We start from the raw sequence: 12,194 nt of genomic DNA, 5'->3' as shown, positions 1-12,194 counted from the left end.
CTTACATTCAATAAAACAGCTTTTTATTAATCAATAGTAGAAGTGAATACAAGACACTTTGAAACATATCTCTAATAACCTCCACTTATTGAGCGGAGTTACTTTTTACTTAGAAGTCTAAAAATGAAGGGAGGGGGAAGAAGAGACTGCAGGAAAACACACAAACATAATTGTATCTGCTAATCTGAGCTCTTTTTACAGTGCTAAACCTTTCAAGATAAAGGCCTTGGCACTGCACAAAGTTAACCCCTCCCCCCACCCCCTTACGTTCCCTCTACTTAGACTTTATGGTGAGACTGAGCATGGAGACTGATTCTATACAGGGAATATGCATATTTTCTACCCCCCTCACTGGCTCTTTCACCCTTCCCTTATAGATTGTAAACCCTTGCGGGCAGAGTCCTCTATCTATACTGTTCCAGTTGGTCTCTGTTAGTCTGTTGTACTTGTTTTTGTAGATTTTATATTGTGTATGTGCTAAAAATAAGATATATTACAAAGTTTCTTATAGTTACCTAAACTATTCACGTTTTATAATTAGAGGTAAACTTTAATGTGAACAGGGTTATCCTTGATGTTTCTTTGCACAGTGACACTACTGGCCTCCTGCTTTGCAGAGAGATACAACGCTGGCCCGTCCCTTAGAGTGCCTGGGAAAACTGCCATGCAGCAGAAGTTCTAGGGTCCCCAATATTCAGAAGGGATATTACATAACCCAGTAATATGCCCTAATATTTTATATGATCATATTACTTGTTTTATTTTCTTTGATTATATAAGACTTTAGCTCATAATGTCCTACATTAGGAATGGAAAATATATAAGAAGTTTCTTATACTTATACATTCTGTACAATCCACTCCTGGCTTTGGCTAAAAAAAAAAAAAAAAAAAAAAAAAACCGCAACAAAATCTGCAACAAAAAAGCGGCATTTCTGCAACTTGAGGCCTTAGCCTGAAATGTTTTCTTTTCTTTCACTGAACATCTCCATTGACTGAGTCATGGTACAATTGTCAGCAAAATGGCAGTACATTTGTACCTTTACCAAAGTGAAAAGAACAAATTAGTTCATCCCAATGTTTCTCTTCTTTGCAGATCAGAAACTGTTGTGGAGAGGATGCTTTCAAACTGGATGTCTATTTGTTTATATCAGTACCTAAAGGTAGGTAATGGCTCTGTAGTCCTTACACAACTCAGCCAGTAGAAAAGGTCAGTTTGTAATGTATTTAGATATGTCAGCCCCGAGTGCATGCTGCTCTTTAGTGTTTTGTTATATTGCTTACCCTTGCCAATTTAGAGGCAATATTAAAGACTTTACTTCCACTTGTGCTATCATAAAGCAGCCGCTGCTCTTGCATGAACAAAGAATAGTTTCCACAGGGGATAGGGATTTCAGATGTTAACAACGCCATTAAAAGCAAGTCCTATATCTATTTAGCGGACATGTTTTTTTTTTTTATATTTGGAACGCAGGACACAGCTGGTGAGCATCTATACAAACTCTTCAAGGCAATCAAACACCAAGTGGAGAAGGGCCCTGTGGATGCTGTGCAAATTAAAGCCAAATATACCCTGAATGATACTGGATTACTGGGGGATGATGTCGAATACACACAGTTGGTAAGTGGCCTCTTTTGTAAATGAATAGACACAATTGCACAGGCTGCACACTGGGTTTGTACTTCTTGACCAAAGCAATCATTGTGAATAACCCCAGGGAGAATTAGATCTCTAATCTTTCAGAATTGCTTGAGCTGGCTGTAAGTGTAGCTCTAGAAATTTTGATGAAAAGTTTCACTTGAAGAATGAAATAACGTTTTCACACTAAATGTAAAAAAATACCCTAAAATTCTAGCTTTTCTATTTAAAAGTTGTCCCAGTACAGATATTAAAGGCCTTTCCTTAGGATGGATTATCAATAACAGACCGATTGAGGTCCAAAACAATCAGCTGATAGCTATACAATGTGCAAAGTCGTAAGTAGATGGCTCTGTATACTGTGTAGTGGCTATGCTATGATATGGCAATTCTACTTCCTTATCATGGTACATCCAGTACACAGTTCAAGGAGCAATCTGCTTCAGTTTACTGTGTGGCTTATTAGTGGGGGTGCTAGGTGTCACACCCCAATAATCTAATATTGATGACCTATCCTAAGGACCATGTCTGTAAAGTGCTGTGCTATAAAAGTAAATAAAATACATCTCTATGAGTCAGAATGGCATTATTTGCTGTCATCCAAATGTATTTGGGGAAACCAATGGTATTGCATAAGTTTAAAAATCATTGCAAGTAGATAGAAATATTTATATTATTAAAATAATAATAATCTCCTTTGCAGACTGTTAATGTCATTGTTCAAGATGAAGGTTTGGAGCCTGTACCGGTGAAAGTATTAAACTGTGACACAATCACACAAGTCAAGGAAAAAATAGTAGAACAGGTTTATAAAAACCTTCCATATTCACACAGACCAAAAGCAGACACCTTGGCATTAGGTGAGTACATGGTATTTGGTGAGCTGTCTGGTGATCAATATAGTGGTGTATAATTTAACTATTTTTGTGCCTGAGCTCTGATATCTTTTATTTTTGCAAATTGTGAAGCTCCAATCATTGTAAATTATTTAGAGTATTAGTAGGGTCTAGTTATAGACCTTTCATGTCCTCTGACATTAGTAGTTATACACCACTAGAAAGCTGAGAGTCAGCTGTCAACTTTGCCGTATGTGCCTCGGTTGCAGAGATATCAGTGCCTTTAGTTTCAGCACCGCTATTTCTCAACTCTCTGATGGATCGCACTTAGAGTTCAAAGTAATCACTATGGAAGTGTACTATCAGAGAAGCATACCTTACAGCCCAGGGATGACGCTGAGCTGTAAGGCTGGCCATTCTGTGCAGGAATATCTGTGTTGAAACTAATAGCAGCAAGATCACTGCAACAGGGGCACACACCTGCAAAGTATGAAAATTGTGGAAGTCCAACAGACACCCGGCGGACCCTATTATAGAGGCCGTAGCCTCATTTCTCTCCTCACGCTTTCTCAAACTCAACATGGAGAAAACGGAGTTGATCATGTTCGCCCCACCCCGTACAGACCCTCTACCTGACCCATCTATCAAAATTAACGGAACCACACTTACCCCTGCCCCACAGGTCTGATGCCTTGGGATAACCCTGGACTCCTACCTATCTAAGTCACATGTTCAAACCCTCAACACTTCCTGCCGCCTCCAACTCAAGAACATCCATCGAATCCGCTCCCTCCTCACCCCAGACACTGCCACTTAGACTACTGTAACATCCTTCTCCATGGACTACCAGCAAACGCCCTTGCCCCCTCCAGTCCACCTTAAACTGTGCTGCTCGCTTAACTCACCTCACCCCCCCATTCTTTATCGGCCACTCCCCTCTGCCAATCCCTTCACTGGCTACCCATTGCCCAGCGTATTGAGTTCAAGTTACTAATTTTAACATACAAAGCCATCCACAACCTGTCCGCTCCATATATCTCTGACCTAATCTTTGGTTACCTGCCCACACGTAACCTCAGATCCTCCAATGACCTCCTACTCCACTCTGCTCTCATCCGCTCCTCACACAACTGTCTCCAAGATTTCTCCTGTGCATCCCCCATACTCTGGAACTCCTTACAAAGACACATAAGACTGACCCCCACAATCACAGGCTTCAGGAAGGCCTACAACCTCCAATAACACTACTGTCACCACACCGCCATCTGAACAGCCTCTCCTCTCTCCTTCTGTCTCTATCCTTCTTCCCTCATAGACTGTAAGCCCTCGCGGGCAGGGCCCTCTACCCCACTGTGCCAGTCGGTCATTGTTAGTATTATATCTACCTGTATATTTTGTGTACTGTATGTAACCCCCAAATGTAAAGCACCATGGAATTAATGGTGCTATATAAATAATAAATAATAATAGTCTATGGGGTCTGCATAAAACAAAAATTTTTTAGTAGACTGGCTATGTCATTCGGGTCTGCAGGAGAGAGCCCAGGGCAAGTGTGAACCTAGTCCTTAGCTTCTTGTTTGTCATTGGAAAAGTAATAAGATTTAGCATTTCCGGACTAGATGGCCATGGTATCCAACCTGTTACCTCAGGTCAGCTTTACTCCCTGCAGTGTACTGCTGAGGTAAACTGTTTATAGGATAGCAAATAGATAAGCAGGCCTAGTACAACTGTTTGCTAATTTTCTTAACATTTTTAATCTATATAACAAAGCTTCCAATTTTGTCAAAGCAGGTATCAGTACATCACTCTTAAGCTGCTTAACTATATTGGCCTATGCCCCTCTGTACATTTTTATTTGCCAAATATTTACAATTACAGTTGTGTAAAGATATAATGAATTTACAAGAATATATGTGAGTTGTAACCTTGTGCTGATCCTTCCCTTTTAGAATGGAGACCGGGTTCAACAGCACAAATACTGTCTGACCTGGATTTAACATCCCAGAAGGATAGCAGATGGAAACGGATTAATACATTAATGCATTACAATGTAAGCAAGCTTTACTATATATGCCTATTGAGATTTATGTGCATAGAACTAAAACCATATTTTAGGACTCTCCTTTTTACCTAGATAGTTTAGTGTATATGATTCATGGCTATTGCATCTAGTGACATTTCAAAACATTGTGTTTTGTGTTTGCAGGTTAGAGATAATGCTACACTTATTTTATCAAGAATTGGAATTTCTCAGCAGCAAGAAGAAAATCACCAAGACCTCCCAGGAGAAAGTATGTTTGTTCTGCTCTCTGTTCCCTTGATCTGAAGTGTCACATTGCTAGAACAGCAGTATTTAGATCTATGTGCTTCTCAATGGTTATTGTGGTAATAACCAAATTCCCATTCTCTGAATCGTTTTGCCTTTTCTTCTATTAAAAGGTCTAGGTATTGTTTTTGTCATGTAAGTGCAATACAAAATCTTAGCATGCCACCTGGAAAGAAGGATGTCTAAAGCCCTTCATCAAAAGCATAAGCACCCCAACCTGTTGTGTTCGGTGTATATACCATCCACACATCTATAAGAGCTCACAGTTTAGGTCTGGCTTTCCCTTCTGGTGGAACCAAAGGTTGTAGAGAGGTGAGGAAACGGCAACAAAGATTATGGCAGGATGAGGAAGCTAACACCCATTCCCTCCTGTTCGACATTCAGGACAGACTATGGAAATTAAGTTGCTGCTATATAAGTAATAGCAAAACCAATTTTCTGCCAGTGTTTCTAAACCGTATTATAAACATCTTGTAAATTACGTTCTCTCATTACATAGGGCATGCACTTCTAGAGGATGAAAACAAAGTATGGCATCTTGTACGTCCAGCAGATGAAGTTGATGAAGGTAAATCCAAAAGAGGAAGTATGAAGGGGAAAGATCAGACAAAGGCCATAACTGAAATCTATTTGACAAGGCTTCTGTCGGTCAAGGTAAAGTTGCATTTGCTGTTTGTCACAGAATATTCTAGTATTTGTTGATAGGTTGTTAATTGTGCTATTATTATTATTTTTACCTAGGGTACGCTCCAGCAATTTGTAGATAATTTCTTTCATAGTGTCCTTAATTCAAATCAAGTGGTACCTCCAGCTGTCAAATATTTCTTTGACTTTTTGGATGAGCAAGCCGAGAAATATGAAATCAAAGATGAAGATACAGTTCACATATGGAAAACAAACAGGTATGGCATCACAAGGAAAAGGCGGTTATGCCATGTGAATAAAGTATGTGATTAGTAATACTACTGTACCCCATAAAAGATCAGTATCTTTTATACAACAACAGATTACAGTATATGCAAAAAAAAGACTAAATGCTCTGGGTCACCATGACTTGGTCATCTCAAGCAGTCTGAGTGGGATAATTGTGGTAGTTTTTGGGTGCTGTGTAGTGCTATGAGGTAGGCTTTACATGACCAGATTATCTGAGTGGTCAATGTCCGTGCTTTGTGTAGTATTATTTGAGCAGTTCACAGCACAATGAAGTGACACTGGTAATACAGGTCATCGTTTTATTTCCTACTATCCAAAATATAGGAAGGGACCTCCAGATATCCTTTAACCAAGAATTTCTACTAATTTTAACCAGGTCCTGTTTAATATATTATTTTTGTTGGTTTTGGTAATTGCACAAGCTATTTGCAACTGACTTTCTGCTATGCTAGACCCAGCATAATGTTGACATCTTATATTTTATTCTCCCTGCCTTCCATAACAAGTTTTATCATATAAAGCATTTCCATATAATGCATTATTAGCACACGGAAAGCGGGAAAAATTCCCATGTAATTCCACCATTGTCTTTTGAGTTTTGCTTTTACAGCATTCTGTGTGCAGTAAAAGTATTGTTAATGTTAACTTTATATTGCACAATGTTTCCTCACCTGGGCCTCTGCTCATTATACTCTGTGATCTGAAAAGACCCCAAAGTATAATAATGGTTTGTTGGTGGCAAGCCCCCAAAATTCGTGCCAAAAAACCCTTTGGGCCGCTATGGTGTGTGGAAGGGTCACTAGGGGTCATTATACTGTGTGGAGGGACTACTGTGAGGCATTATATTGTGTTTAAAGTGGGACATTCTTCTTAAAGAGGTTGTTGAGTAATTGGTTCAAAATATTTCTTTTTCACTTTTCTGTGGAGTTCTAAATGCTTAACGTTACAGGTCCTCATAATACCTTTTTTTCAATTCTGCTAAATTTCAGGGTAATTACATTTGGGCCCATAGCAACCAGTCACATCACTCTTCACATTGTGGGAAAATAGGTCACATCATTTTCTGGAACAGCAGATATAGTGAAAATTGCATTTTTATCACTATAGCGCAGAGAGAATAACATATCATAGACTGTGGTTCCTGTAGGTAACATGGCTAGTTTTCTGTGGGGAGGTTCTGATGCATGGAGACATATTACAAACGGGATTTAATGTTTTTTAAGAGCAATATACAGAAAACACAAATCCTCTATTTAGCTGCTAATGATGTAACGTTTACTTGCAGTTTATCACTACGGTTTTGGGTTAACATATTGAAGAACCCTCACTTCATATTTGATGTTCATGTACATCAAGTAGTAGATGCTTCCTTGTCAGTCATTGCACAGACTTTTATGGATGCTTGCAGCAGGACGGAACACAAACTGAGCAGAGTAAGTGAACTGACTTATTGATAATCCAATTCCCTCATCTCTCCAGGTTATGAGAATCCGAAAAAAGATATGTCATGTTTACTGTGCATGCAAGTAGAATCACTGTTCTGTCAGAAAGACTGAAGCAAGTTACAACGCCAGTGACAGGACCATGCAGTGCATGTTACAGATGACAGCTTGTCTAAGCGTGGTTTTGGGGCTGTTTTGTACAGCGCTGACAGTTTGCACAAATGTAAGGTCTGCTTACAACACTGCATTGCAAAAAAATGGATTTTGCCAAAAGTACTCTTTGCCCCTATATATTTTAGGTGTATATATTATAGCCTATAAGCATCCATCCATAAAGACAGTTGATGCGTACAACTATAAAACTCCCTGTATCACCAAATAGAACAGTAGTTTTTAAGAGGGGCATTAGAGACCTTCCCTCTGCACCTGATCAGCACAGCAGCCACATAGTAAACGGGGTTGTCCCCAATGGTAGCAGGATTGTTAGAAAATCTAATAAATGTTTTAAAGGTAACATTGGAAGACTAAAACCAATAAATATCCTCACGACATGGTTTTTATTTGCTTTTCCCTGCAAGTTATGTCTTATTACTGTTTTGTTCCGTTTAAAAAAACTCAATAAAATTTGATTCCACCTAAAACCAATAACCATAATCCTGGTAAATTCTAGTAACCTTTCCAGCAGTCAGGATGAGTATGGTATGGTGTGTGCTATAGGAGTGAAATGGGTTTGTGTGGTAGACGTGCTGTGTATTTACTATACTCTGATTTTAATTTCTTCAGGAATCCCCCAGCAACAAGTTGCTCTATGCAAAGGAGATTTCAACATACAAGAAAATGGTGGAAGAGTAAGTTGTTATAAAAAAAAAAAAAAAAAAAAAAAATATTTAATTTTTTTTTATTCCTTTTTGTAATTCAAAGCACACCTCAATGAAAACCTAAAAGTAAGGTTTCACCCAAAGGCAGGCAGGCAGTCTCTTCAATCAGGTAAATGGAATAAGTGCCCGATAACTGGGGGCCTCCAGCAACGATGAAAAGCCTCCTTTTGAATGCAGCACCAGTGTAATTTTGTGACCGGTGCTCCATTCACTGCTATGCTGGAGATTATAGTCCTGGCTTACCTTTTTGAAGTGAATGGAGTGTCTTTGTCAGCAATGTAAGCGTAATGGCGCTCTGTGTGGCTTTATGGGGACTTTTTATTCCCGGTCTCCTCAACACTGAGGTACCCAGTGATCGAACCCCCAGTAGTCAGACACATTCCCCAATCATATGAGTAGTGGGTAAGTGTCCTTAAGCATTGCTTGATGGTCCAGAGTACTACAAGAGCCCAAGTCAGTACAATGTTTTGTTTTGTTTTAAATCTACAGGATTTTGCTGACACTTTTATTGTTATTATTAAAATCAACACTTTTTTTTCTCTTTTATTTTCCTTAAATCTACAGCTATTACAAAGGAATCCGTCAGATGGTACAAGTTAGTGACCAGGACATGAATACACACTTAGCAGAAATTTCAAGGGTATGTTTAATTCATAATACATTTTAGAAATCACATTTGATAGGTATATTCATCTACATTGTGTTAGTATTGTGATCTACAGAATACAGTTGTGGTGGCAGAAGGAATAGACTTGGATTGTTACAATTTGCTGGGTTTTTTCTTTTAAATATTTTTTTATTGCTCTTTCAACATGGCTCCTACCAGGCCAGATGAAGGAGAGTCAAACAATGACAATTGACAAAAAGGGGAAGTGACAAAGGGAGGATGTATATTAAAGAGATTGTCCACTTTGAAAAAAAAAAAAAAAAAAAAAAAAACTAAATAAAAGATTACACTTGGCCAGAGAAGGTGGAAGCAAAAAAAAAAAAAAAACATACACTGAAGCACCAGTGACAGGAGAGTATCTCAGCGCGGTCCAGTCCTGCTGCTCTGAAGTTTTCTTGTAGTGCAAGTTCCCGCTGCACTGTGATGTTTCTGGTCCTTTTACTTAGGTCCCTCATTGGCCTTAGTGGTCACGTGACTCCTGAGACCAATCAGCAGTCATAGGTAGTGACGTCCTGTGTCCTTTGCTGAGGCTGTTTATTAGCCTCAGCCGTCAAGTGTGAGAGATCCAGGAACATCGTGGACCATTTGAGTATTGGGCTTTTTTTTTTTTTTTTTTTTTTTAAACCTTCCATTGCCTAATATATATAAAAGTTTAACCTGGACGACTTTGTACAACTTCTGTCTTACATCGTGATGTCTGGGCAAAGTTTGAGGTTGACTTTATTTCCACAGTCCAACTGTGTTTGTTCTTATAAGGTGGTAACACTTGTAGGAATAATGGGACATCCATTTGTAGACAAGTTTTTGCAGACATTAAATGAATTTGCTAAACGGATGTAAATAATGTGATGTGAATGCAGCCTAAGGGCTCGTTCACATCAGCGTTCATCTGTCCTTATTGCAGGTTTCCGTTTCCTGCATAAAACAGATGCAGGAGACAGAAGCCTGCAGGAGACTTTCTCACCCATTCATTTGAATGGGTGAGAAAGCTGTCTGGCCGTGAGCGGCGGTGAGCGTTTTGCGCTCTCCGCCGCAAAACCGGGTTTTATAATCCGGACACAGTCGGACATGCAGAAGACGGAAACCATAGAACGGAGACATGAACGCAGGTGTGAACCTAGCGTAAACCAGTAACAAGCGCCATTAATACAATGTATTAATGTGATCCGGAAGCCAGTGCCCTTCACATTGTATTTCATTTTGACTACGGATGTACGGATTAGAACTATTTGGTGCAGTCTATTAAGTATACTTAAAACTCTGCATGGGCTATAAAATGAAATGTCTCTTGGTCTTAATATCTAGAGAGATTTTTAGTAAATGTATTATTTGTGCTATGTTTCCCTTCCCCAATACTAATAGTTTAGTCTGTTCTCCATAGGCACATACAGAATCATTAAACACAATGGTAGCACTACACCAGCTCTATCAGTATACAAAGAAATATTATGATGAGGTAAGTGCTGATATTCATGATAACTTTTTATATGTCGGATTTCAGTTTTCTGTCTTATCTGGGAGACATCAGCAGTATCAAGAGGTCTCTCTCATGGGAGCAAAGTGTAATAGTAGCAAGAATTGAAGTGTCTTTTCCAGCAGCCTCCTCCTCCCTTCTTCATAGATTTGTATATAGGAAATAACTCAACTTGAAAAGTGGAGAAAGAAACATTTTTCTTTAATAAGATGTATCAGAAAGTTTCTCATTCACCTGCACACTTCATTTCTGTAAAGTTGTTAATAACTGGCGGTAGGCTTTAGGCTATATAATATGCAGTAGATAATTCTAGGTAAGGAAGGATTGCATTTAACCACTGGTTTCTATGTGTTGTAGATAATAAACGCTCTAGAAGAGGATCCCAGTGCCCAGCGCATGCAGTTAGCAATCCGGTTACAGCAAATAGCCGCTGCATTAGAGAATAAAGTCACTGACCTTTGATTGTGATGGCGGGAGAAAAAGAAGTGTGGAAATGAAGACTTTTTTTTCTTCCTAAGGAACAGAGTGTTATATTTTTGAACCGCCCTTTTTGCCTTTTTTTAATTCGACCTATTTGTCGTGCACAGTATGAAAAGCTGAAAAGGAAAGACATGTTTTTACTGTAAATTATGCCTCAAATGAAACCTGTGTTGTGTATGGGGAGGGGCGTTTATTTTCTAGCCAATGTAATTCCACAATGCTGGCAATAGCGTTGACGATTTTAAACTCATTATGCAAACATACTTAATTTGTGATGTCATTTATAGTAAAGCAATACATATGCCAAGCAATCATTTCAGCACATTAGAACACAGTTAGTCCTATGTTTCCCTCACATTTTCTGTTTCAACAACTGGACAAGTAATGTGAATTGTTGACAATATTTCCATTCTCCACAAAGTGCCATAAGGGATCATGCAATGCAGTGTATTGCTACCCAGCTTTTAATGGAGTTCTCAACGCTGCCAATAGCAAGCACAAACTGAATTGAGGTGTTTTTTTTGTTTTTGTTTTTTTTTTTGGTTTATTTTAATATTCTGAAATTTATTTTATATAAATATACATTCTAATGTGCCTTACATGTACCAGTTAATGAACGACTGAAGATACATGATTTTGTAAAGAATATAGAAAATTTTATTTATGTCACTGATTTTTTTTTTCTGTGACCAAATGTAATTAATTGTCTGTCAATGACGTACACGTTGACATAATTACTATGTAAAGTTTTAATATGTTTATCATGTATTAAATTGTTACCGGAATTTCACATCTTCATCTGGTAGCTAATCCAAAAAGCACCTTTTCATTGTATCTACATTAGGAATGTAAACTGCTATATGTGATGTTAGACCACAACCAGCATCTGATTGTACATTTCAGTACCCAATAAAGAGTCTTACATCCCTTTAGTAATAATGTAGCCTCTAGTTACATTGCTTACCTTGTATGGATGCATATTTGTCAGTCTGCTACAGGTGAGACATGAAGAAGATACTCTAGGACAAGAGAAACACTTGTAAGTGCCGTCACTTTTTATATACGGTAAAGGCCCCCTAGATCAGACATTACAGCAAAACGGGTTCCTTTAAATGAGAAATTTCTTCAGCCAAAATGAATGCCCACCTTGACTATCTGTATACATGATCTGCTTCTAGTAGTTCTATAATCATCATAAGGCTAAGGCCCCACTGGGCAAAAACGCAGTGTAAAAAACCGCAGAGAAATCGCTGCGTTTTCCGTCGCGGAAAAAACGTGCATGTACATGCATTTTTCATTGCATTTTTCAGTTTTGTGCTGCAGAAATTCATATGAGTTTTCTGTTGAGTTTTTCATTGTGTTTTTGCCTTCATTTTGTCTTAGCCTCAACCAAGCAAAACAGTGAGTTTTTGTCTGCGGATTTTGATGCTTTTCCACAGCGTTTCTGCAGAGTTTCCGCAACACATTTATCATGCTGCGTTTTTACTGCAATTTTCACACTCTCCATAGAAATCTATGGA

General features: G+C 38.5%; 1 protein-coding gene across 1 annotated transcript in view; it reads left to right on the top strand.

The window, feature by feature from the left end:
* PLXNB2 (plexin B2) overlaps positions 1-11,679 on the top strand; it is a 144,432-nt gene extending 132,753 nt beyond the window's left edge. The window contains exons 27-38 of the mRNA XM_075274165.1: positions 1,096-1,162; positions 1,474-1,620; positions 2,342-2,498; positions 4,424-4,524; positions 4,681-4,765; positions 5,300-5,454; positions 5,542-5,702; positions 7,019-7,166; positions 7,959-8,023; positions 8,618-8,693; positions 10,102-10,176; positions 10,552-11,679. Coding sequence (XP_075130266.1) covers positions 1,096-1,162; positions 1,474-1,620; positions 2,342-2,498; positions 4,424-4,524; positions 4,681-4,765; positions 5,300-5,454; positions 5,542-5,702; positions 7,019-7,166; positions 7,959-8,023; positions 8,618-8,693; positions 10,102-10,176; positions 10,552-10,656 — 1,342 coding nt within the window. The 3' untranslated portion in view covers positions 10,657-11,679. The remainder of the gene's footprint in view (positions 1-1,095; positions 1,163-1,473; positions 1,621-2,341; positions 2,499-4,423; positions 4,525-4,680; positions 4,766-5,299; positions 5,455-5,541; positions 5,703-7,018; positions 7,167-7,958; positions 8,024-8,617; positions 8,694-10,101; positions 10,177-10,551) is intronic.
* The last annotated feature ends 515 nt before the right edge of the window (positions 11,680-12,194 follow it).

The sequence above is a fragment of the Leptodactylus fuscus genome, chromosome 5, assembly GCF_031893055.1.
Source record: "Leptodactylus fuscus isolate aLepFus1 chromosome 5, aLepFus1.hap2, whole genome shotgun sequence".
Taxonomy (NCBI): Eukaryota; Metazoa; Chordata; class Amphibia; order Anura; family Leptodactylidae; genus Leptodactylus; species Leptodactylus fuscus.
Note: the sequence above shows the minus strand (reverse complement) of the source record. Positions and strands in the feature narration are given on the sequence as shown.